This window comes from Salminus brasiliensis, chromosome 12 (assembly GCF_030463535.1).
Source record: "Salminus brasiliensis chromosome 12, fSalBra1.hap2, whole genome shotgun sequence".
Classification (NCBI taxonomy): Eukaryota; Metazoa; Chordata; class Actinopteri; order Characiformes; family Bryconidae; genus Salminus; species Salminus brasiliensis.
In genome coordinates, this window is record NC_132889.1 from 28877055 (window position 1) to 28903935 (window position 26881).

A 26881-nucleotide genomic window follows, 5' to 3' on the forward strand; every position below is an offset into this window, starting at 1 on the left:
AGGAGTGCTGTCGAGAGGAAGATAAGAAACTCTCGATCCAGCAATGCAGACGAGCTGAAGGCCACTATCAAAGCAACCTGGGCTTCAATAACATCTCAGCAGTGCCACAAGCTGACTGCCAATTGCCAGGCCACGCCGCACTAATCTGGAGAGTAGGAATTTAACATAATTTGTCTAAAGTGTAAAGTAAACATTTCTGTATTATGCATCCTTTTCTGTTTGATGTTATAAGATATTCTAATAATCTAAGCTACTGGATATCAGATTTTCTAATTGCAGTCTACTAAAAAATTAAAGAACCTAGTATTTTTCCATTCAAAGATTGATCTACTGTAAACAAAACTTAAAGAAAATGAGCATACCCTAACAATACAATTTTACAACTGCTATGCCCTTTAGACATTATTCATTAAACAGGCCAGAGGAAACTGCTACAACAGGCCTTCCAGACACGCTACAGGAAATCAACTTGGCCCAAATTCCAAAATGTGCTGCCAAAAATAGCCTGACACAGCTCACACAACTAAGAGCAACAGATGAAGTTTGGGAGCCTTTTAGATACTTTAAGCTTATAAGATGTACAGAGCCCCTAGAGTATCCTGGTAAAAAAAAAGGTGATATTTAGAGGCATAAACCGCTCCCTCCACTGAATAAATAGTTTCCCCATTTTAACAAATAGAGAAGATTTTTTAATTGAGAGATTTTTTCAATTTATTACATTTTTCAATATTAGCTACATTTATCTAAATATGATTATTTTTTAATGTTCTGTAATTTAATCTGTTAGGTACCTTTTTAAAGTAACGTTTTAAATACTGTAGCCAAATAACTAAACCGGCTTAGTCGTAGAAACAGGAACGTGTCCCATTTGCCTCTGAATCTCTTGACCTTCTCAACATGGCGCTTTTCCCATCACAGCGTCAGACCTCACAGGAAAGTGATTTTTAAGAGTCTCTCCTCCTGCCCTTCTCCCCGTTGGCTCCCGCCCCACGTAGCCATCTTGCGTTTCCTGAACAAAAAAGGGGGCGAGAAAGAAAGACAATCAGGAAAGAGAGCCAGGCCGCCTGCAGTTTGTAAAAAACTAGGATTTAAAACACGGATGTAAGCGAACAATATGATAGAAACAGGAGTCTGCGGAAAGGAATACGGGCTGCACCCTTTGCTGAGACTGGAAACAGTTAGCTAGCTAGGCAGAGCTGCTAGCTGGCTAACGGGCTGTTAGTGAAAGAAGGATAAAGATAGCTGGCTAACGTTAGCCGGCTAATTAGCCAGCTTGTTTGGACTACCGTAGCCGGACGTAAGAAGGAGTTAGTTAGCTATCTAGCTAGCTGGCTACGAATTCAGCTGTCGTGGAAAAGGGGGGATTGGGACGAAACGGGAAAGAAGGTGTAGCAGGGCAGCTAGCTAGTTAGCTAGCTAGCTAAATGTGGGTCATATGGTTTTTGTCTGAGTCGTCCTGTAAGTTGGACTCGGTTGGGAGTGCTCAGCAGTGAAGGCCATCAGAAGTAGCTAGACCTTCTTTGACAAATTAGCGAACTAACTACAACCTTTAGCTGGCTAATTATTAAAGTGGCTCCATAGCTAACGCTGGATATAGCTACTAGCTAGCTACAGATTTATCCAGTTAGCCATCTAGCGAAGAAACTGGTTGCGAGGAGAAATCCGCACGGAGCAGGAAAGAGGGTGGCTGTAGCTGGCTCGCTAATATGGGTCATATTTTCATCTGAATTATTCTCGTGGAAACGCCAGGAAACGCTTGCTTCGGATCCTCCGAAGAGAGCCAGAGAAAGATTGATTTCCTTGCAAGAAAAGACCCCTGTAAAGCTGCGGTAAGTTGCTCCCCGTGCCCTCCCAGATGCAGTTTTACTTTCCCTTGCTCCAGCATTAGCTAAGCCTCTCACAGGAAAGTAGGCCAGAGGAGCTGGACCTCGTAACTACAAAAGTATGTCAACTTGCGTGATTACAGCATGCGTGTATATTAATAACACCTGGTATCCTGCGTCTTATTTATTTATTTGGGCAGTTTTTAACACCAGGCAGTGTCACACAGCTCCAGCCCGGATTTGCATGGATCTATTGTTTAGGTGTCCTTCCTGTAGTGGAGCTAAGCTAGATGGTAAGCAGGTCAGGAGGCCATGAATCACTTCCAGCTTTTTTTTTTTTTTTTCCTTTTTTTTTTTTCCATGAAATGCCACATGTGTGTGGCTTGTAAAGACAGTGACACACTGGCTGATTTTTTTTTATTTTTCCCACTTAAAGCAGTTCAGGTTTTGTGAGCCGGAAAAGTATTGTGTGTGCGGTGACCCCACTAGCTTTTAATGTTCTCCAGACTTGTTGGCAGTCATCATAGAAATCAACGTGTCACTGTTTGGCTCCACCACTGTAACGAGATGTGTTTGGTGATGGAGCAGAGCGTTTCCAGCTTATCTGAAAGCAGCACTCTTCATGGGTGGGGTATTGTAACAGTCCTAGGCGTTTCAGTGTGTTAGCTAAAATGATGGGGTGGGGGAAAACTCCAGACTCCACCTCAGCTGTCTAAACTGCATAGCTGGGCTGGGAGACACCTTTAACGGACAGTATCATGGTATAAAACAATGTCTTACCAAACTGACCATGTTTTGTTTTTTTTGGTGGCTGATCTGTGTAATTTTCCTCTCTTAAAAGGGCCTGGCATACCATTCCATGCTCTACCCAATCTGAATCAGTCAGCAAATGATGCAAGTTTCAGTTAAGTGTCAGGTCCTGGATACAGTGAGTAAAACAACTTAAACTACTGTTCAACAGGGGCAGCACTATTGTGTGGACATTATATCGTGGAAATAATGGTCAGTAATGGTCTAGTAATGAAAAGCAGGATGCAGTATGTTGATCTCCCAGTATATCCGTATGGAGGGTATATATGGCCCAGCCCTACTGCATAGACCACCATTCTGCCATCCTCCCTCCCTCTTTAAGGGAGGAGAAGTGTTTTCAGAAGTTCATTTCCTCTTCAACCCTGCTGGCATGAAAGAGACCAACATGTGTGTGTGTGTGGCGTGTGTGCTAGCTCCCACTGCCCCCAAATCCAAAGCTGAAGCAAAACTGCATTTGATACACACGTCAGTGTAAAACTTGTGATGGCTGGTTCTGAGACTTGACCAGCATCTGACTCAAAATCTGTAAAATATAGCCCTAATGCACACGTTCTTACAGCCACATGATTGAGGTGCTGAGATACAACCAAACAGTGTAGTGTTAACTAGACCATATACCACGGTAGTATAAGCTTTTAGGTTACACATCTTGGTATTTCAAGCTACAAATTATTCAGGGATGCTTTTATAAGATCATTTGTATGTACTTTTGTCTCAACTGCAAAGTGACATGTTTTGTATTATGTTGAACACAGAGGTGTATTTCTGTATTTGAATTACATGTAAAGGGCTGGTTTCCTGAACAGGGGGTTAAGCCTAGTACTAGACTACATTTTAATTGATGTGAAGTCCCAAGCTATACAACAGTAACGGTTACTAAGAACTGTACTCTACAGACTCCCATATGGTCCATTAGGTACCTTATAATAGCTTTTTGCATTTGTGTGTATATATACCTACGTGTGTGTATATATTTGTACTATGTTTGTTTTAAGTGTAGACACTAATGCTAAGAGTGTTTTCACACTAGAGCTTTTTTTCTGGACCCAGGTCCACCTACTTAGTGAGTTTGGTTTGGAGACCGGGAGCGGTCCAAGGCAATGATCTCTGGATCTCCTGAAATCGGTGGCCTAGGGTTTGTTTCAAACAGACCCTGGTGTGGTCTTCTGCAGGTGTGGAAGCTATCCACTCCTGGTGCCGCTTATTGTTCCTGGGTGGCATAAATGGTTTCTTTTGTCATGTGACTGCTACGACTTATTGTCTGCATAACTAAAAACTTCTTTACGAGAACGGCTCCTTCTCTGCATGGTGAAATGCCACGACTGCAGAAAAGCCTCCTAGGTGTTTGTATCCAATGGAAATGATGAAAAAATGAACTGGTTAACCTAGGCTGCTGTTTTACAAAAAAGAGAAATTTGAAGTTGCACAATTGATCCATTTGTATGGAATTCTTCTGTGCGAAAGCAAACCAGTGATAATGAGCCCAAAATTGGTCCTGGGTGTGGACTTGTGTATTCGGGACAAGCATAAACACCCCAAGTCTTTGTATCTTACCACACATGACCATAGCTTTTGTTACTGTTTTATATCGTATCTTGCCCATCAGATATCATACTTTGTCCTACACATCTTGCCTTACCTCACCATACCTTGTCTCAGCTTACTTTACTATGTTTAACTTTACTGTACCTTTCATTTCATACTGTACATTTCAAACATTAAAAGGGAAGCAAAACTTATTTAGTACACGTCAGTAAAACTTGTGATGGCTGGTTCTGGGACAAAGCCGACATCTGACCCAAAATCTGTAAAATATAGCCCTAATGCACACATTCTTACAGCCACATGATTGTAATCGCATAATTCAAAGATGCTGAGATGCATAGGCCGCATACCGCTATAGTATAAGCATCGGTTTAGGGCTCACATCTTGGTATTGCAAGCTGTCTTGCCTTATTTTACCATGCCTTATCTTGGCTTACTTGACTATATCTTACTTTACTGTACCGTATCTTACTTTTGATGCTTTTAATTTTTCAATGTTTCAAATATAATGCAGAAGGGCAAACAGGAAAAGCACTATGACTATCTGCAAATCGCCAACCAGGACGTGGGCTAGTTCATGTGTTGTGTTGCCTCTAAATAAACCTGTACTAATACAATATTGCCACATTGATTTTTAAAAGCATTTGATCCATTTTCAAACCCCACCCTCCTTGTTTACTGTGAGTCTCAGACAGGGCATGGACTGCACAAACTTGTCCAAATCACATAAAGTTAACCAAAAGGCCCAGGACATTGTATTGCATTGCATTGTTATTTTTATCTGCTCATTAACCTCATTGCCATGACCGTAGCCAGCTTGGTCATAGCTCTTGGCTTTAATGTCATGGACATGCAGGAGTTGTAGTATGCTGTGTGGAGGGTGGCATTCATAACAACAGAAAGTTGTCCAGCTAATAAATACCTAGACAGTTTTGTTCTTGTCCTGTGCTTGTGGACAAGAATGTGAAATAGCTGTTTAATGTATCATTAAAAGCTGAGTTCATGCTTTGGCTCTTTCTTCAGCTTCTCAAGTAGCCAAGAAGTTGAAGGGGTGTGAACGTTCACAGTGTTTAAAGTTGTCAGTTTTCTGAAGCTGAAATTTTATAGTAAGATGATTCTGAAAAGGGTGAACCAATGATCAGTTTAAGGACTGTTAGAAAAATCATTTAAATGTTTGGAAAAAGTATAGAAAATTAATACATCACGATTCACCATTTTCAGTGATTAAAACTTGATACATGGGTCCTTTTAGAGTGGGGAAGGGGCATTCCTGCTTTACATACAACATTTTTATGCCCTCTTGTTAGAAGGTTGATGTGACGGGCGTGGAAAATGTGCCCTCTGAGAACAGAGTAATAGTTTTTTTTTTTTTTAAGTAAAGACATTTTGATAATAGAATTAAAAATCTCATCAGTCCTGTGATGGTGTTACACTAAACATTTTGCTGTTAAAGTGTTCATTTGAATTGAAGCCAACCAAATAGGACTTTCATCAAGCAGCAGCAATATGTACCACATCTGACTATTTTTTAAATAGTCCTTACATGCAGCAACTGGAACTGCTGACATGAAGTAAATGTATGATCAAAACATGGTCAAATTCGTACAGATATCTAAATTTACATCTTGGATTTGGACATACTCAAGTACCCTTGAATCTCCTGAAAATAACATGCCGTGTGATGCTGTCTCTTATAAATTCTTTGGCATTTGTAGGTGAATAAAGTTGCATCAAAAAAAGCATACAGTTTTTGTAGGTCTAAGGGTTAAGAGAGGGGGGAAAATATCAGGTATCTGGTTTCTGTTGATATCTGCAGACACTAAGGTTTGCAGTATTGGTATTGGACGTGAAAAAGTGGTGTTGTGCCACCCCTTCTTTTAACCATAGTTTAAAAGCACAGACATACACTCAGAGGCCTCTGTGAGCTGCACTTCGAATGCTTTGTATACTGTGGCTGTGTGGGGATGTTCAGAAGGGAACAAGCCTACTCTGCCTCATAAAAATAAACAGCCAAGTTAAGTGTCGAGTTGTCTCAGCCTTGGACGCTCTGCCCTTGCAGAGCTGCACAGACTGTCTGATATTAATTTTGTGCTAGGATGACCACAGCTGTTGGAATTTTGTTAGTTCCACTCTGATATATATATTTTTTTCATCAGTCTCTGTATGTGCGTGTCCTTGCACCAGTTTTATTTGTTTTATCGTGAAACAACTTTTACAGGCGATAGTCTTCTCTGCACATTGACAACAAGGAGCCTGTGCTAGTGTGAATGAAGTTGGCAGGGTCTTGGGCATCACATATATTCGTTTGTTCTGCTTGGAGCATTCAATAGTTTGGAAATGAGATGCTTGTGTTTGCAGAGAGATTTTGTCACATGCGGGTCTTTTTTTTTTTTTTTTTTTTTTTTTTTTTTTTTTGTATCACCATTTTGAAACTCACCCTCGTACATTATTTTGCAAAGACAACAAACCGTGTGGTTGGGCCTTGTGCCAGTCAGTCAAATCTCTTTCCTGTCAAATGAGGCAGTTCTTGGTTATGTTGCGAAATGAACCCCTGGAGGCCTCTGAGACTCAATGTTAAATACGGAGACAGACTTTGTTCATTTTGTCTGTATTTGTACACATTCTCTGCAAGCTTATGAATTTGGACAGTACCACTAAAATTCATGGGACAGTATAGCGAAACATGACCACTACCATATGGACATAACAAAGACGAAACTGTCAGAAAAGAAACTTATGGCTAAACCTTTTGATGAGTCTTGCCCGGTCATCTTTTTGTAGTAAGTACATTTACCACAACCTCTTTAACCATTTTATTAACATCCATGCCAACGTAAAGGACATACAGAAGTATGTAGACCATGACGGTTACGTCGCTTGAAACAGACATTTTTTTTTTTCATATGTAAAGAGTATAAATAAGTCTTAAAGCTGCCAGTATACTTCATCCTATGAAATGGTAAATGAAACCTAATGAACTAAACAACAATGTTGACAGACATGCTGTCCTTTATTTATATTTAAAAATAAAAATGTATGTAGATATACAAGGAAGTATTTTTTTTTGTCCAAGTATTTACAAAGCAGTACCCCCGCGGACACGTTTTTTTTTTTTTTTTTTTTTTTTTGGTCTTGCGTCCCATCCACACACATCCAAATGTATGAATTTTTAAATGTTACCTTTTCTCTGCCTTTTGGCATCTTGTTCACAAGCTCATAAATTTTTAACTGACTAACTGAGGTTTTTGAAAAGCTCTTTAGGGTGTGGGTTTTTGAGATTCTTAGGTTTGTTTTTCTGGTAATTTGTTTTGGGTACAAATTTGGATTTAACAACACAAACTGGACAGAATTGGGCAGGTCACAGATACAGGTAAGTTCACTTGGTTATTAAGAGCAGTGTGCGTCATAAAAGTGCAAAGACTGTTTAAACATGTAGAACTGGTTTGTTACTCCTGAACATAGACTACAACAAAAGGAAATGGAGTGCTTAGATTATGGCCATTATGTAGTACTAAGTCATAAATTTACCATAAGTACTTAAGAACAAAGGCATTGCAATTTTGCCTTATGAAGTAACTAAAGATGCGATTCTTGTCTATTGGCTATTGCGATACCAGAAACGTTATATGAATACTATAACCCCATGAGCAACTGAAAACATTTCTAACTACTTTCCTGTTAGTCAGCGCCATAACCTACTAGAATAATAATCCTATAATAATAATATTACAATAATAATATTCCAGTAAGAGAATACATTTGTTTTTTGTCACACTTGAGTATTCTCCATTTAATAAGTGTATAAGGTATTTTACACTGTATTTTACTTCATATGTTGCAGTTTTATCCTCACCTGTACCATGATTATTTCATAATGTATCTAATCTAATGACAAAAATACTATTCCTGTTAGAAAGTTTTGAATAGGAAGTCTTTCAGAAGAAGCTGAAGCCTTGTCTTCCAACTCCAACCAGAAACATGATGGAATTCACATTAGGAAAGGCTGTAAGAACCATGGCATGTTAGCTATGTGATGTGTTCTCTGAAAGCGCCTATTGTTAACTTGTTTTTGTTTTGTTTTTGTTTTTTTTAAGATTCTGTTTTCTCAGATTCTCTTTTATCTTTGATTACAGGCTATTGTTTAGGTGCTATAGATGTTGGACTAATGTTATATGCACATCCAGGAGAGCATACGTAAGGTCAGAGGTGTTTGATTGGGTTGAGGTCCGGGCTTTAAGCAGGCCAGTCAAGTTCTTCCACACAACTTGGCCAACCATCCCTTATTGGACCTTGCTTTGTGCATGGATGTAGTCATGCTTGAGCCAAAAAGGGCCTTTCTTTGAAATATTTCCTCAAAGTTGGAAGCAAACAATTGTCCAACTTGTCTTAAATTGAAATTTGAAGCAAGAACTTTTCCTTTTCTTGGAACCAAGGCACCTAGGCCAACCCCTGGAAATCAATGCCATAGCAGTATCCCTCCTCCACCAAACAATGCAGTCAAGCAGGTAACATTCTCCTGGAGTCAGGTTCCTCCATCAGATGGAAAATCTTGATTAATATGCACAGAACATCCTTTGAGTCTAGTGGCGGAGTGCTTTTTTTTTTTTTTTTCCATTCGACACTCTGCCTTGTGCTTGGTGATGTAAAGCTTGCATGTAATGAAGCTCCTGGCACACAGTTTTTGTTTGTTAATGCCAGAGGTGGTCTGTCACTTCATAGCTGAGTTGCTGTGGTTCCTGAACACTTCCACTTTTCGATAATACCACTCACAGTTGATCATGGAAATCAAGGAGGGAAGAAATGTCATCAACTGACTTGTTGCAATGGTGGCCTCCTGACTTCAACAGTGTTTACATACTACATGAAATTCACTCTGAAGCAGTTTTTTGTCTTTATTTATTTCCCATCATAGACTGCTTTAACTGAACTTAATGTGGGTCAGTGAGGGTAATGTGGGACCTCCTTCAGAATAGCACATCAAAACTTTTTGAATAAGACACTTGTTCTGGTCATGGCCGCGTGACTCCTTCATTCACTTGCCCTGGGCAACAATACAAGCATTCCAAGAGTCCAGATTCAAGAGCTGACTGTTATCACCCCAAAGCTATTTAAAGTCTTCAAATTCTTCTTTTGCACATCTCATTCTTACACAAGTCAAACAAACAGGGCAAATATACCTCTAGGCTAAATCCGGCTCTGCTGGTGATTTGTTCAATTGAGTTTTTGAGTCTTAATAGACAACACTAAATAGACTGATGGTGCAAAAAAAAAAAGGAAAATGATTGCTTTGCTTCATCAGATGAATCTAACTGAATGAGACCGTTCTCCCTTTTTTGTCCCCTGCTCTCTGTTCCCCCAAAATATGTTCTAAAAATATCAGCCCAAGTCTCCCAGCCTATAGAGAAATACTAAATTATATTGTTATAATTTAAATATCTAATTACAGTAGTACATTATGGATTTGTTACATAATCAGAATTCCCATGTCCTTGCAAATTAAGACATTAGTGTAGTTAACAGTACCTTCTCTTTTGCCTCTTTCTCTCACAGGAGCTGGCCATGCCTGCAAGTGTACGTGCGGGGAGCCTGAAGGACCCTGAAGTAGCAGATCTTTTCTATAAAGATGACCCTGAGAAGCTCTTTGCTGACCTCAGAGAGATTGGCCATGGAAGCTTTGGAGCTGTCTACTTTGTAAGAGCTTACAAAAAGGATTATCTTTCTCCCATTTTTAAGTGTTTGCTTATGGAGAAGCAAGTACAGACTTTGTGTGGAAGCAACTTGCTGTCTATTAGTAGTCCATATTATTATTTATGTTGTCCTATGATGGCTTATTAATGATACGTTAAGAAAACTTTGAACTTGTGTTGTAAACATGAAGTAACAGTTAATCAGTCTGCATTATTTTGACCAAAAAAAATATTTGCATGTTGCAGCTCTCTGTGATTTTAATCTTCTCAAAGTCAATATTGCCAATTTTAATTAAACAATGTGCCTTTATGTAACTTCTCTTTCTTGTAGGCACGAGATGTTCGCTCCAATGAGGTGGTGGCCATCAAAAAGATGTCTTACAGTGGCAAACAGTCCAATGAGGCAAGTCCTGCTTTAAGTTTTGCTCACCTCAAAAGACATCAGCCTCATGCAAGGTTGCAGAAGTTTGATTAGTTGAAAAACCAGTAAGGTGTTTTGCATACATTTTTAAAAGCTGCATTTATTACTTACAGTTACAGAAGCCTGTTGCAATTTGAGATTGATTCTCACTCAAATTGTTTTAATTTGGAGACTTCTAAATTGATACCACATTCAGGTTTGTAAGTAGACGTTTTAGTTTAGCTTTTAATTAGTGGAAATGTCATTCCAGTTTTGCTTTGTATAAGGAAAAAACATGCTGTAGGTCTTTACAATGTTTTTGTCATTTCTTGCCACCGAAAAAGACAAAAATAATTTGCAAACTTGTCAGTGGAGAATGTAGTAGGGTGCTCAGAGTGGGATAGTGGTCCACTATGATCCGCGGATCTGCGGTTCGATTCTTGGGTCATGCCTCTTGCCATCAAAAGCCTTGCTCTCTCAGCTCTCTCTTAGTGTTGAGTCATTGCTAGTGATGGGAGGAGTTCACATGAACAGAACTTTTGTAGTTAGCCTGTCAAATTGGGTAAAAGTTCTAAGCATTAAATTCACCTTGTCTCCAGTGTGGAACAGAGAACATTTTTATCTTTTCATGCCATTTCATGCGGCAGCTTCATGATTCATGGAGTTTTTAGCAACATAGTAGCATTGTGGATCACTGTTCCCCTGATCTTGTAATACCAACTCTCACCCCCTATCTTGCTGTCTTGGTCTTTGCAGAAATGGCAGGACATCATTAAAGAGGTGAAGTTCCTTCAGAAGCTTAGGCACCCCAACACCATAGAGTACAAAGGCTGCTATCTGAGGGAGCACACAGCATGGGTATGTGTCCATGTGTGTGAACGTTTACTCCAGTGTTGTGATTTATTTTTTTTTAGCTTCAAAGTTTCTGATTTTGTCTGATTTTTCTTTCTCTTGCTCCCTCCTTGCTCTCCCTCATAGCTGGTGATGGAGTATTGTTTGGGTTCTGCCTCTGATCTTTTAGAGGGTGAGTAGAGATTCTTTCTTGTTTTAATTTTTTCTACCAATCCTTTCCCCCCTCTTCTGATACCCTTCAGTGCCTCTGCTTTCCCCCTCCTTCTTCTGTTCTTTTCCTCCATCTCTGGATATTGTAGCGTGTTAAATTTTTAAAAAATAAATCAGTTTCAGATTTTTCCTTGATGAATAAGAGTTGAACATTTTCTGAATTAATACTGATTCCTTCCCTATCTGTTTTTTTTTCCACACCTGCAGTTCATAAGAAACCCCTTCAGGAAGTGGAAATCGCTGCTATTACCCATGGTGCACTGCAGGGTCTGGCCTATCTTCACTCTCACAACATGATCCACAGGTGAACATTTGCTGTATCTCTGCCACTTACTTCACAGCGATCTGGCAGGTAGAACACTTCTGCTAGTGAAAGTCACAGTCTTGCTGCAAATAACTGCACCTTGACTAAAGAATGTTATAGTGTAAAGTTATGTGTGTACTAATAAGACTGTTGCAAGTTTGTCCTCAGGACACCTGCAGAAAATTCCTCAGCCTCATTATTAAGACATCTTGGAAACCGATTGTGGCTGCACGCAAAAACCTTATGAAAATGTTTGCCATTTTTGATTATGGTGTAATGTAAAACTGGCTCTTGCTCCTCCACAGTGTACATTTCATAATGGAATCCAATCTTGTTACATTACAAACATTTTACATTGACCTCCATTTAGTTTCAAAGGTTATTCATTCTCCTTTAATGTTGCTGTTTTTGAGATGAGGTTGAGATTTTGCATGACAGTGGTGAGTTTTTTTCTTTTAATTTTTTTATAGCAAGTATACAAGCTAGCAAGGTTAGCAAGTTTTAGTAACTAAAACCTTAGCTAAATTTTCAATTCTGCTAACAAGCATGCTTGCAGGACAAGCTACATACTACCCAACTAAAGTTGTTTAGCTCTTTTAAACTCTGCCTGACCTTCAGACTGAAGGTTTTTCAATAATGAGTAGAATTGGTTTTTTGACTGGATGAAATGTAATGTAATTCTCACTCCTTTTACAGGAGCTCCTCTGTGATTTTATTTTGCCTGAATTGACTTTTTTTTTTTTTTTCCTCTCATCTGCTGAGAAAATTACAGGCTGAATTACGTACTGTGTTCCACAGAACTCAGTGGTGGTCTGATCATTTCAGTCCCGTCCAGATTCACATCTTTGACTTTCCAGGCGTATTCTTTCTCACATTAAAAGCTTTGGCTTTGGATACTGCTTTCTGATTTAGGTCTCTTCAGAGAATCTTTGCAAGATTTTAGACACTTGCCTAATCTCAAAACAAAGTTGAAATCAAATTACAGCAAGGATTGCTGTTACCTTTCCTGTTTTTTTTAACATGTTAAAACATGTTAAAGAGAAAGTTCAGAGGAGCTTTCCCTGTTAACGAGCTTCAGTGTAGGAGCAAGTTTAACAAGTTTAATAGAGTTTACTGCAGATGGTTTACTTCTTTCACAAAATGTCAGGAAAAGCCACACACACAATTGGAAATGAAAGGCTTTATTCATTTACCATTTAAGTTGGCAGTTGGTGTAATCCATGGTGTTCGTTTTAGTCTCAAGTCGAAATCAAGTGTTGATTAAAGTTGAGACGCAATTTAGTTGCATCTCTATTCTAGAGACATTTTTAAGGTAAAATAAAAAAAATATATAATAGTATTAAATGTCTCTCTCTTTCTCTTTCAGGGATGTAAAGGCAGGTAACATTTTGCTGACTGAGCCTGGTCAGGTGAAGCTGGGAGACTTTGGCTCTGCCTCCATCGTTGCCCCTGCCAACTCTTTTGTGGGCACACCATACTGGTGAGACAAATCCACATTCTGTCAGCTTGCATCCAGTGTGTGTTTTGTTAAGGTTTTTCTTATTTGTTAAGATATGGTGTGGTTGGTGTGGTGCAACAGCTAATACCACTACCTGCCAGGGAGCTACCACACCATGTGGGAGACTGGGCTTCAATTCCCGGTATGGGTGACTTCGCTACACCAACAAGAGTACTTGGGCAAGACTCCTAACACTAGGTTGGCCCTTCTCTGTAATACAAGTAACCTTGTAAGTTGCTCTGGATAAGAGTGTCAGCTAAATGCCACAAATGTAAATGTAAGATATACTTTCAAAAGAGCTCTCAAACACAAATGAATGATTTCTCAATTCTCCAGTATTTTATTCATTAGGTTGAAGAACTTTATTAGACTGTTTTATATGACACTTGGGCTCCATAATTGTGCAGTAGGCTCTATAAATAAATTTGACGTGAATAAGGAGGGCAGGAGTTGTTTGTCCCACCCTATACAAGTCCAGAGCATGCACAAATCATTACTGCCCTCTCTCCCACACTGCAACGGAGAGCTTGTGTTGTATTGCTGAGAGAAACCTGTGAAGTATGACACTTGGGGCATAGTTGTAGTATTACAACAAGATTACAGATTTCCTGTGTCTGCACTATGCGCCCCACAATTGTCATGTCTTTGTTAGAGTGGTGTGATCTATACAGTTGTGAAAAAGTAGCACACCGTAAAAACTTTTTTGTCTAACATTTAAACATATGGGCATTTGATTTTCATTTTAACACTATTATGAAATGGAGGTAATATAACCAAGTAGTAAAATTGAAAACTGAATTTACTTTTTTTGTAAAAGACTTTTTTATGTAAGGAAAAAGTTAGGAAACCCCTATTTGTTACTACTTTAAGAATCGGGTGCATCACATCAGCTGTAGATGATTCAAACATGGTTAGAGAGGATTTTATTTAAACCTCAGACATTTCGTTTGGTATGCTCTTTATTGTTGCAGTGCATATATTTACCATGGCCAGATCCAAAGTGTGCTTAGAGAAACGGTTCTAGGTGCCCATGAGCCTAGATCTGAAACGGGCTGTGCAGGTAGCTGGTTATGAGATTTTAGCCAAAGGGGGAAAATCCATTTATTGGGTCTTGTGGCATCCTAACTTTTTTGTTTTTGGTCATCTCCTGGAACGGTCGGTGTTTGTGCTGCTCGCACACTTTGATTTTCTCCTTCAACCAACTTCAACCGACTGCCTCAGAAACAGCAGACTAGAGCCAACCAGCACAGACTGAGAATTGGACCACAAAATCAAGCAAGACATCTTGTAGCGTATCCCCTGCTTTAGCCAAATAAGCTAAGCTAAACTAGCTTCCGAATTTAACATCTTAAAAAAAAAAAAAACGTAGAAAACAGGTTTAGGTTTTTTGGAAAACCTAAATATTTAATCTGAAAAATATTAGTTCTGAATGCAAGTCAGTAGAGAACCACACTTCTTGTCATCAGGCGGGATTTAAAGCATTTGACAACTTAAGCTAGTTGGACGCGCTCGACCAGCTAAACCCAGCTCCCAAGAATTTCTTTTACTTACTTTTTTGTGTCTGACTTGTCGTTTGATGTCCAGGATGGCCCCGGAAGTTATCCTGGCCATGGATGAGGGTCAGTACGATGGAAAGGTGGATGTCTGGTCTCTGGGAATCACCTGCATAGAGTTAGGTGAGTGCTGCCATGATGACAAGCAGTTGACCTTCAACCTCCGGCTCTTGACACATGCTGTGATTGTAGGTCACAGTAGACATTTAGGCCAGTGTGGTTGTGTGTGGGATTTTGTTGTCTGTGATGCCTGTTAGGGAGAGGGATTTGGGGTTTAGTTTGTAAGCTGCTTTGGTTACGAGCTAACATCTCGCTCTCGCTCTCTCTCTCTCACTGTTTCTGTCTGTCTTTTACCATTCCTCTCATTCAGCTCACTTGCTGTCATTTCTCTTGGCCTTAGTTAGATGTAGTTTGTTATTGTTTCCTTGACTTTTGTTGCTTTTATTTATTTGCCCTTTCTCTCTCTCTCTCTCTCTCTCTCTCTAGCGGAGAGGAAGCCACCCTTATTTAATATGAATGCTATGAGTGCCTTATATCACATTGCTCAGAACGAAAGCCCGGTCCTCGCATCAAATCACTGGTAAGCGTCTCTGCAAATGTCTTGCTTTCGTATTTCTGTGATGATATCTTGGCTTAGCTATGCGATGTACAAGTTGAGTTTAGGGCAAGTTTGCATTTGTTTGCTTTAAGTGTATTATATGAGTTTTTAGGGCTTAATGAATTGATCTGCAGAGTAAAAGTGTTGCTCATTAAGTCCTTCAAAGAATCCATTTGGTTCTGTTTCTGTAAAATGTGTGAAACATTTTGAAGGTCTGAAGTTTAATGAACATTGTTCTTTATGGAAATAAGTTTTTGTAATGTAGATGGTTCTGCCTTAATAAGAAAATATCTGTCAATTATTATTTTGTCTTTTTAATGTAATGTGGTTCTGGTCCAACACCAGAGGTTTTGATCTAAGAGCAGTGTGGAGTGCACGTACTGTTCTTTCCTTCTTTTTTTTTTTTTTTTCTTTTTTTTCCCCCTTCCCCCCATTTTTTTTTTATCTATACTTGATCTAGTCAGCAAAATCTGTTTTGGTAAATGTACCATGTGCCACAAAGTTGTGAAAGTGTTTATCTAGCATTAGATAATCATGTCACGCTGGATTGTACCTAGTTTTGGCACCCTACCCATTTATTTTTTTCTGTACTGATGCCAAAATACAAACCTAGAGTATTGAACGATAACTGTTCAGTACGTTGGCCCTAAAACATTGAACATCCAAACTTTTAAATCATCTTTTAAATGAAGAACTTTCACTAAAGATTAACATCTAAAGCAGGTGATCATGCTGAAACACTCAGAAATGCACAGCTAACATCACACCACACAGTGTGAGGGTGTGCTATTTCAGGCTAGATTTGTTACAGTACTTTCTTTTCAGATCTCCAATCTAGCATGTTCTGCTGATATTGGTTAACTACAGATAGGGCACTTTTTAAAACACCCTTAATTGTTTGCAAATATGGGACTTAATCTTTACTGACTAACTCACCATTTTTCTTTACGTTTTCAGGTCTGATTATTTCCGTAATTTTGTGGACTCATGTCTACAGAAGATTCCTCAGGACAGACCTACCTCTGATGTGCTGCTCAATGTAAGAAAAGTTACCTTACATGTACTTGAACATATTCAGTGAGCTTTCCTGCAGTGTGAGAGTATTCGCAGAGTCCAGTTTTTACAGCCAAAGTCAGGTTTTGAAAGTGAATACGCACATTAATGCTGCTTTTCAAACCAATGCTGAAATGGACAGATTGTCACACTGAATTATGTATTTTTATTCATGGATGCATTAAAATCAGGCTGACCAGTCAGAGCTTTGTCATGGTTGTAGCCCAAACAAATGAGCCTCAAGATGCCAGCTGGACAAAACTCTTGTTTTAGCAGAGCACAAAACCTTATAAACAAACAAACTAAATACATAAAACAACTAAAATTAAACCACTGTTTAACAAATCTGTAATGCTGGCTTATTCATGTTAAAGGCTCTCCTTGTTGGGTGAATTGGCTATGCTAAATTGCGAGTGAACTTGAGACAGGGCACCAGTCCATGGGTTATTCTTGCCTTGTGCCCAATGTTTCCAGGTAGGCTTCAGATCCACCGCGACCCTCACAAGGAAGAAACGGATAAGAACAAGAATGGTTCAATAGGATTGATATTCGGAACTAAATGATAATCAGCTGATGCAAATAATCAGTCTTCATTAAGCTTTAAATGCCATAAATGTTTGTGTACCCCAACCTGCATTGACTTTTTATTTTTGGTTTCATTTCACTCATAAACTTGCAGAATGCGGAAACAATGTTTATAAGCACTCTAACTGAAACCTGGAATGTGGAATGATCTCTTTGCTTGCTGTCTGCCTGCAGCATCGGTTCCTGTGTCGAGAGCGCCCCCTGTCTGTGGTGATGGACCTGATCGCACGCACTAAGGATGCAGTGAGGGAGCTGGACAACCTACAGTACAGGAAGATGAAGAAAATCCTCTTCCAGGAGACGCACAACGGCCCCACACAGGATGGGGCAGAGGAGGAAGAGGTCTTTACACTTTTTCTTTTGTTGTTTATCTCTATATGTTACTGCTATTCTTTCTCTTAATTGTCAAGTTTCCATGTCTGTGGTTTTGCGTTTAGGACGTGGAGCAGTACCTGTTACGGACAGGCACGGTGAACAGCATGGAAAGCTCACACTCGGTGCCCTCCATGTCAATCAGTGCCAGCTCCCAGAGCTCCTCGGTCAACAGCCTGGCTGATGGCTCAGATGACAGTGCTGAGATGGCCATGATGGGGGAAGGAGAGCATACGGTCACCTCCAACAGCTCCATCATACACCGGCCCTCTGTGAGTAGGAATGCAGCATGTTTGTTAGAGTTGTGTTATGATGCTTTGTAATGTCATGTGTAGGAAATGAGGCTGATTTTACATGGATGTATGTTGGTTTCCTCAAACTATACGTTGAACGGTCATAGCCTGGATGTTAATGTTGGCTTTATGTGAAATACAGTAACAGTAACAGTACAGAGCAGGGCCATATCAGTTTATAGGTTTTATTATATTAGCTAACAGAGCTGCTATTACTAGAGGAATTCTTGGGGCACAATGTATTTCACTCTGAATTTATTAGTAGAGCTGTGTATTGGCAAGAATACACATGATATGGATTCCAATTCAGTATACTGCATTACTCTAAGCAAGTCCCAAGGAACCCATGATTTTAAGTAATAGTAATATAAACATTAAAAATAGTTTGTTCTTTAAACTGATTGCTCCAGCCTTTCAGTCGAGCTTTGTAATATAAGTACATATTTTCCTCTGTGTTTGCTGATTTCAGGGTCCTGATAATATCTATGATGATCCTTACCAACCAGAGATGGACCCTCAGCAGCAGCAGCAACAGCAGGCATCCTCAGGAGCTCGTAGAAGAGCACACTACCGCAACCGTGATCACTTCGCCACCATTCGCACAGCTTCACTGGTGAGCGACCACACAGTAATCACTTAGTGTAGCTACCTGGCTGCCAATTCATATCTCTTGCTAATAAATGTTTCTTGTAATTCTTTTGGTCTCTATGCGATATGCTTGTTATACTTCCAGCAAAAAAAACAAAAACCAAAAACGGTCCCCTGTCAGATTAATGTTTCCCTGTTTCAGATTATGGTTTCTCCCTGTATTTTCTGGTGCTGTTGAGTGATTTTGAAGCCTCCTGTGTCTTTCCTGTCCCCCAGGTCACAAGGCAAATCCAAGAACATGAACAGGGCTCTGCACTACGGGAGCAGATGACCGGCTACAAACGCATGCGACGGCAACACCAGAAGCAACTGCTTGCCCTGGAGAACAAGCTAAAGGCTGAAATGGATGAGCACCAGCTGCGACTGGACAAGGAGCTGGAGAGCCAGAGGAACAGCTTCAGTAGTGAGGCTGACAAACTGTCCAAGAAACACCAGGCTATCTTGGAGAAAGAGGTGGGAGAGCGCAGGGTTGATGTAGAAGCCTGTAGGGGTGTATCTTGCTGTTGTAGACAGAGACAATACAGAGAGAAATCACTGGAGATGATGAATGACCGATTTCCAGGGCTTTGCAAATAGCCTAGAGTGTTGTAATTCCAGGTGTATTGAGAGTGTGAAATTGGACTAAAGCATGTATTTAAATAATATATTTAAATAAAATGTGGTATCTATAATCACTAAGGTTATGCTGATCTGTAATTATTGCATTAATCCACAGACTAAAGGGGCACTGACTGAGGAGAAGAAGTTCCAGCAGCACATTTTGGGCCAGCAGAAGAAAGAACTCACTGGCCTGCTGGAGTCCCAGAAACGGCAGTACAGACAGCGCAAGGAACAGCTCAAAGAGGTATGCACATACACAATATGCGGGTCCTGGTAAAGCTGGGAATTTAGTGATTAGATTAATTAGTAATGCCCTTGTCTATAGCACTGAAAACACAATCACTTGGGACATGCTGCTGTACTTTTGCTTGTGGTAAGCGTGGTCTGCATTGTTTGCTGTTTTGTGTGGTTAGTGGTGTTTGTTAGCTTTTCTGTATACTCACTGTACTGGGTTAAGGGATGTACTCTGGCGAAGGGTATCTGGTTACTTGTGTTAAGTCTTTAGTCTAGCATTTTACAAATGTGGAAATTTCAGTCATACATTTATATAAACAAACTAAAACACATTTTTGTTTTTGATTTAATAGGACACTCTTAACATGCTAATTTAACGAGCTGAAAACCTGTACATGCAAGTTTCCTAGTTGGCTATATACCTCCATATCTTATCTTTTTTATCTTTTTTTTTTAAACACAAAATTATTTAGATTTGCATATAATGGGGAAGAAATAAATGCTTAACTAGGTATTGAACAATAACCATGTGTGTCAGAACCATTACTACTGGGAACCTTTTAATACTTGTTGAATGCATGCTGTCATGGAAAATACCCTGGATCAGAAAGTGGTAACCTTGTAATTATTCTTATTTGAATAATCTGAAAACAAATTGTTTCAATTCACTTAAAAACTTCTATATAATTATATATATATATATAATTCATAATTGTGAGTTGGAAACAGATTATATGATGGAAATGTGTAATTCACATTACCTCCTCTCTGATTTGTGAGCAGGAGCTGAATGAAAACCAGTCCACTCCTAAGCGGGAGAAGCAGGAGTGGCTTGTGAGACAGAAGGAGTGTCTCCAGCAGATCCAGGCAGAGGAGGAGGCTGGCTTACTGCGGCGCCAGAGGCAGTATTATGAGCTGCAGTGTCGACAGTATAAGAGGAAGATGCTGCTAGCACGACACAACCTGGAGCAGGACCTGCTTAGAGAGGTGAAGCTCTCTCTCTAAATCATTACACCACCATTCATCATAAGCCTTATTTCATTTGTATTTAGAATATGATTATTTTCTGAGTACATGCTTTATTGTAATTATGGTGAAGGACAGAGAACTGTTATGGTCAGACATCCGGAATCATGAGTCTTAAGTCAGAGCCAACTGTATTTGTCAGAACACTCACAGAGCATGTGGTCTTCTTATGGCGATTTAAAAGTGAAATGATGATTAAAAAGAAACATTTGACAAATCTTTCTTGTTTTGCATCATCCTTTAGGAGCTAAATAAGCGCCAGACACAGAAGGATCTGGAATGCGCCATGCTGCTGCGGCACCATGAGTCCACACAGGAGCTGGAGTTCCGGCAGCTGGGCCTAGTGCAGCGCACACGGGCCGACCTGATCCGCACGCAGCATCAGAGTGAGCTTGCCAACCAGATGGACTACAACAAGCGGCGGGAGCAGGAGTTGCGGCAGAAGCACAGTATGGAGGTCCGCCAGCAGCCCAAGAGCCTAAAGGTAAGGGAGAGATTTTGTGTCCTGTGGTCTTTTCAAAGCAGAATTTTTTTTTTACCCTTTTACAGTATGTAAAATGCTGGAGACACCCTGTACACATTGTTTGAAAATGTCATGAGTCAGTCATGAAAGAATCACTAATCAAAAATAACTTGGAATAAACTTTCTTTATATTGACACATTGTCACAGTCACACAAAACCAAAATAACAACTTTACAGAAGAAGGAAAAAACCTTTCAATAGCCGTCAATGTAAAACGTTTTAATTCAAAGTCATTTTGGATCACTTCTTTTTAACAAAAAGTGGAAAAACAGATAAAATAGAAATACAAGATTTTGGCATGACAGTGATATGTTGAAGTTCAGGTCAGACTAGAGATACTAGGTTTTTGGCCTAACAGTAACAATGTTGTGTGTTGTTTTTTTTTTTGTGTTTGTGGTTTGGAGGAGATGCCCTGATCTGCTCATAGTGTATTGATAGTACATTTTATTGTTTGTAGTATTTCTTTTTTTTTTTTTTTCAATCACTTATGCTCTTTGTTTCAGACTAAGGAGCTGCAGATCAAGCGTCAGTTCCAGGACACGTGTAAGATCCAAACACGGCAGTACAAGGCCCTACGGAACCATCTGCTGGAGACCACACCCAAGTCTGACCACAAGGCTGTGCTGAAGAGACTGAAGGAAGAGCAGACTCGCAAACTAGCCATCCTGGCAGAGCAGTATGACCACTCCATCAATGACATGCTGTCCACACAGGCTGTGAGTAAGGCAAGGAGAGACCCCCTTCTAATGCATACATTACATAACACATACATGTACACAACCATGCAGTCTGTCACTGTCAATCCCAATTTCACTCCGTATATGTGCTAGAAACTAAGATGAAGCCTCTAATGCATGCACCCAACAGCAGTGCACCCATTAAAGGGTATCATCGGGACCTAAAGAACATCAATGTTGTTTAAAACAATATTTCTTGTCAGTACTTATTCGTTATGACTATCAATTCACTATGATTATATGGTATGCTTTACACAGGGATCACATCAGGTAACTGTACAGCTCTCTAAATCCATCTTGTGCCGTTCAGTTGGCTGATTCTCTACTGACATCCTGGCTCTTTGCATATTTTTTCAGCTACGATTGGATGAGACTCAAGAGGCAGAATACCAGGTGTTGAGGATGCAGTTGCAACAGGAGTTGGAGCTGCTGAATGCCTACCAGAGCAAGATCAAAATGCACACCGACACACAGCATGATCGGGAGGTCAAGGATCTGGAGCAGAGAGTGTCCATCCGCAGAGCGCTGCTCGAGCAGAGGGTGAGGCATACACACATGCAGATACGGTTGTATTGTCAGTACCTATCTGTAGTATAAAAGATGATGGATCAATAGGATTGTAAAAACATCTGTCTAAAGGTGGTGATTCACCTGCATTGACTTGAATGAACTAAATGTTCAATAATAATAATAGGTGGCAGTCCAATTCGCTATAACCTCTGTGGATATTTCCAAAAGTAAGAAATGACGAGCATTTGGACATCATGCATGCAGGTGTATAAAAACAAGCACACTGGCTAAATGTTTGTGTTGCATTCATTGCGGACACAGATATGCAAATGCACATACACACAGCTTGTGTAGTTCCTGTAGAGAAGTATGGCCAATAGGATTAAGTTAAACATGAGGTATAAAGCCCCCAAGCATTTAGCTGTGGAGCAGGAGAACTGTGTTCTCTGGAATGATGGTGCTCTATCCAGTACTTTTGGGATGAGATGAGATCATCATCCACCCCTGCTAACACCGTAGTCGCTGAATCCAATCAGATCCTCATAGCAATGCCAATACCAATATCTAGTTGCCTCAATTTAGTGTGCATTTGATATTAAATCATATAGAATCAAATGGTATTTGCCATCATAGCCTGCGCTGTGAACTTTTTTTTCTAATGTTGAGAGAGTAAGAAATAGTCACCTTTACTTGTAAGGTAGATAGGGTAACCAAGGGACTGGGTAGGCAGGGGATAGGAAGAGCTAAAGCAGAGATGTTGCCTAATAAGAGAGGCAATTAATGAGAATTGAAGATGGAGTAAAAGGTGAAGAAGTGAATAATGCCAAGACTGTAGGAAAGGATCATCTGTTTGGGGGAGGGGATTAATTGAATAGAATTATTGGTGAGCGGGCTAATGCTTTTTATACATCTTTTAAACATCTTTTTCTTTCATTCTCCCTCCAGATTGAAGAAGAGATGCTTTCTCTTCAGAATGAGCGTTCTGAGCGCATCCGGACGCTGCTGGAGAGGCAGGCCCGAGAGATTGAGGCTTTCGACTCTGAGAGCATGCGGCTGGGCTTCAGCAACATGGCCCTGACGGGCATCCCTGCCGAGGCCTATAGCCAGGGCTACCCCAACCCGCCCTCCTCGGGACCTGGTGGCTGGCCCTCTCGCCCTGTGCCCCGCTCGGGCAGCCACTGGAGCCACGGTGTCCAGAACTCAGTAGCGCCACCCTCCTGGAGGAGCCAGAACAGCACAGCCGGATTCGCTCGAGTTGAATCCATCTCACATCGGGAGCGGGAACGAGACAGCGAGAGGGATTTCGATGTGCTGGGATCACGTGGCCTGCCAAGTTCTCTTTCGTCAGCCTCTTCATCCTCTTCCTCATCCTCGTCATCACACCACCGCCTCCATTACCTGCCACAGCAGTACCACCACCAAAGCACGCCTCACTTATACCGCGAGAGCCGTGAACGAGAGCGGGAGCGCGAGAGAGAGTGGGGTGGTGGTGGTGGTGGTGGTGGTGGAGGAGGAGGGAGCCACCACTCTTCTTCATCCTCCTACTCCCATGGCCACTCGCACCACCATCTCTCTGCCCATGCGTCTGCTCAATCTCTTGCCCTGCTTCCACCTCCTCCTCCACCACCACCTATTTCTCTCTCCTCCTCCTCTCCCCAGTCGTCCTCCTCATCATCCTCCTCGCAGGGTGGATACGGAGGGCGGGGCGAGGGCCTAGTGGTGAGGGGCCCCAGCTTGATGGCCTTGAGGAACAGCCCGGGACCCCTGAGGAGGACCGCTTCGGGCGGAGGTCCTGGCGGACCGGCTGGAGATGGGGGCCTGAGCCGCAGCACCTCGGTCACATCTCACATCTCCAACGGATCCCACCTCTCCTACTCTTAAAGACACAGCTGAATCTTTTTGTGGGAGTTTGCAGGGGTTGCAAATTTGCAGGGGTTGAATTGGATCTTTAGTGTTACGAAGCCTTTCTTGGCTGGTATTTAGCGTGAATTTGAAAGATCTTCATTCCACCCCTTTAATAGTAAATCAGGTGGGATTTGCCATTGCCATAGCCCATGCTGTGACCTTTTATTTTTATTTTTTTTCAATCTTCTTGATCATCTTCTTTTTTCAATCAGTATTCAGACAGTGAGCAGCAGTCATCACCTTTATTCATAAGGTAGATTGAACTCAGGGTTACCAAGGGACTCTGTAGGCGGGGGGAAAGTGGCGCAGAAGATAGATATGTCCCCTAATAAGAAAGGAAACGAATGTGCTTGAGAATTAAGGTAGAGCGAGAGTTGAGTAAGTGAATGGTGCCAATACTGTAGGGCAGGATGGTCATCCAGTGGTTCTGTTGGGGGCTTTTTGGATTCCTAGGAGAAGAAACACACCTATCATTTGAACAGAACATTCAACAGGCTACCTCTAGAAAGAGCAGTGCTTGAATTGCTTGCAGTAAACTGCTAGCATACCCTCATAACACACTACATTAGTGACCAAGTGTCGAGATCCGTTGAAAGAGTAGATTAAGAAGTTAGATTGCCAAATGTGACACATTTTCTTTCTTTCTTTTTTTTTCCCTCCCCTAGATGTAAATTATTCTGCTAGCCCCCATCAGCAGTTAAAGCACTGATCAGAAACCGCTGCAGTGCCAGTGCTATGCTGATGTTTGGTACTGCAACAACAGACACTTCCTACCCTCATGATCACTACTACACTCCCAGAACGATAGTGTTTTTTTTTGTTTTGTTTGTTTGGTGCTGGCATGGTGCTCTTGCAGCAGTTTCTGATTGGTCCTTTTAAGGCCCAGGAGATGATAATTGAACTGCCAATGTGAGCTTTACTACTACGATAGAGAGGAAGAGGCAATAGTGAGGTGTGTCAGAGCTAGTAGCACGTTTTAAAATTGGTTTTAACGATAATTAACCTAAACTGAAACAGAAGAGGGTGCTTAAAGTTTATGTATATAATACTAAAACCATACTAAACTAAAATGGTCATCAAAATAAATGCGTGTTTGTAGTAGAGACAAGGAGACAAGGATTTTTTTTTTTTTTTTTTTTTTTTTTTTCCCCCCTCTCTAAAAGTTGACCTCATTATTCAGCACACTGCCATCCAGAGGCTCGACTGACCTAAAGCAGCTCCGCCCGCTGTCATCACATAGACAGTCTGCCAAGTTGTCTTTAGTTCTAGAGCAAGAGCAAGTCAGTGTCAGTGACCCTTTGTATTGGTGTGCTTGTGTTTATAGGATAATGCTAGTTAGTTCATAGAACCGGTGTTCTTACCTGATGTGTTGGGAAAGCCATTCAGAGGACAGTATATCACTATATTACAGCAGTTCAATGGAATCTCCTTGTCTCTGTCTACAAAGGCATATGTATATGTGATGTACATGTCCATAAGCGAGCTGATCACAATTTAGTGCATCGAACCCTAATGTACAGAGGCCATTTGTATACGAAACGTACACACAGCACATTTATATATGAGTGAGTATATATGTGTATTATACCTGTCAAAAGGTCTTGACAGCTAGGTTTAAGATTGTTCACTGTTAAACACTTTTGATCTATATTGTACTTATATAATGTGTGTGTACATAAAAAAAGAAGCACTAACTCAAAACTTGTATAGGATAATGATAATTTTGCTATGGGAGCTGTAGTAATTGGAAAGGAAGGAATGGAGGACAAAAAAATACTGTTACCATTAATTCAACTACTGCAGTTGTAATTTATGTTGTAATTAATTCTAAACTAATTCTGTTCTCGCTTTCTTTTTTTATTACTGCAATTTTTTTAAAGAGTTTTAATTTCGTTTTTCCTGGTTTGCCAATGTTGACCACTAGGTGGAGAAAGCAAGTGATTTTACTGTGATGGAGAACTTGAGACAAGTCTCTTTTGGTTTTTTTAGTTGTTTTTGTTTTGTTTTGTTTTTTTTAAGTGAGGGAGGGCAGGGAGGGGGGAAAAGACTACCTATCCCAGCATTCCTTGTTACGTCTCAGGGTAGGAGTCTGTTCAGCAGTGCATTGTTGGGATTGTAGTATTTTAGAGCCAGTATTAAACCTGTACAGGACATTTGAAGAGAATTTTAGCTGTATAGAAAATGTCTAGTTAATTGTTCATTGTCTAAAACACCCCCTCTGATCCAGCATGTTTTGTCAGACCATTTTCTGCCTGGATATTTTTTATTATTGTTATTTTTCATTTCTATTCAGACTAAAAGTCAACCTTGAGCTGTTTACACTGACTACCAAATTCTCAGTAAACCCCAATGGTGGCAGTACTGATGTTGCCTTTCATAGCATACCAAGAGTCCCACCACAGTGAACTGAAGCAGTCTCTAAACCTCCACAACCTCCACACTGCCAGCTCTTCTCAAGCACCAGCGTTCACTCGCATTTAATCTCTCTCTCTCTCTCTCTCTCTCTCTCTCTCTCTCTCTCTCTCTCTCTACCTCACTTTTTGTGTACATTCTTCTCTTCTGTCCCCACTCTTTCGCTGCCTCTATCTTTACGGGTCTCATCCCCCCCCCCCCCTCTCTCTCCTTCATTTTTCTTTCTTTTCTGTTTCTTGTCTCTTTCTCACTCACCTCTTTATTTTATTATTTTTCACCCCCCCGCGCACACACACTATGGAGATTTGCAGTACCTCACACTTTAGTGTCTGCCTGACCTCTCTCCTCTCAAGCCCCCACACCAGAACACCCCCCCCGCATGCCCTTGAGTCAGTCAGTGTGGTTTGTTTCTTATATCCTGTTTTGTAGCTCTGTTCGTTTACCTTAAGCAGACAGAGGAGGAGACCAACTCTAAACCTCGGCCACTGTAGCTTCGGCCCATTTCGCTCCATGTGTTTACAGCAAAACGTGCTGGATTCTAGTCCTCGTCTATTCTGGAGGGGGTGTTTCCAAGTCCATGTCTGGGACTGAGATTTGGGGTTTGTCACAAGAAAGTGTGGAGCCTTTGTCCTCGTTCTGCTGTGTCTGAGGAACATGGACAGTTCAGGCCAAGGACTGAGTGCGTGGTGAAGTTTGTCCTCA

At 40.7% G+C, this 26881-nt stretch overlaps 1 protein-coding gene across 4 annotated transcripts; it reads left to right on the plus strand.

Moving 5' to 3' along the window:
* The first annotated feature begins 985 nt into the window (after positions 1-985).
* taok2a (TAO kinase 2a) lies at positions 986-24919 on the plus strand. 4 transcript variants are annotated; one of them, XM_072693065.1, is made up of 21 exons: positions 986-1829; positions 2665-2751; positions 9729-9869; positions 10197-10268; positions 11022-11123; positions 11244-11289; positions 11535-11631; positions 12998-13111; positions 14714-14805; positions 15169-15262; positions 16238-16319; positions 17093-17260; positions 17356-17562; positions 18053-18196; positions 18448-18684; positions 18947-19075; positions 19849-20052; positions 20336-20575; positions 21119-21340; positions 21710-21892; positions 22808-24919. In XM_072693065.1, exons 2-21 carry the CDS (start codon positions 2713-2715, stop codon positions 23741-23743), a joined length of 3549 nt encoding a protein of 1182 aa, XP_072549166.1. In that variant the 5' UTR covers positions 986-1829; positions 2665-2712; the 3' UTR covers positions 23744-24919. The 4 variants fall into 4 exon arrangements, with proteins under 4 accessions (XP_072549166.1, XP_072549167.1, XP_072549168.1 ...); XM_072693066.1 differs by having other exon boundaries at positions 21119-21331; XM_072693067.1 differs by having other exon boundaries at positions 2665-2727.
* Positions 24920-26881: the final 1962 nt, after the last annotated feature.

Excerpts from the sequence above, each read along its gene's own strand:
- taok2a (XM_072693065.1), top strand. The coding sequence starts at position 2,713 with ATGATGCAAGTTTCAGTTAAGTGTCAGGTCCTGGATACA. Across the intron at positions 13,112-14,713 it reads TTTGTGGGCACACCATACTG|GATGGCCCCGGAAGTTATCC; the intron begins GTGAGACAAATC and ends TTTGATGTCCAG. Across the intron at positions 21,341-21,709 it reads CCACACAGGCTGTGAGTAAG|CTACGATTGGATGAGACTCA; the intron begins GCAAGGAGAGAC and ends ATATTTTTTCAG.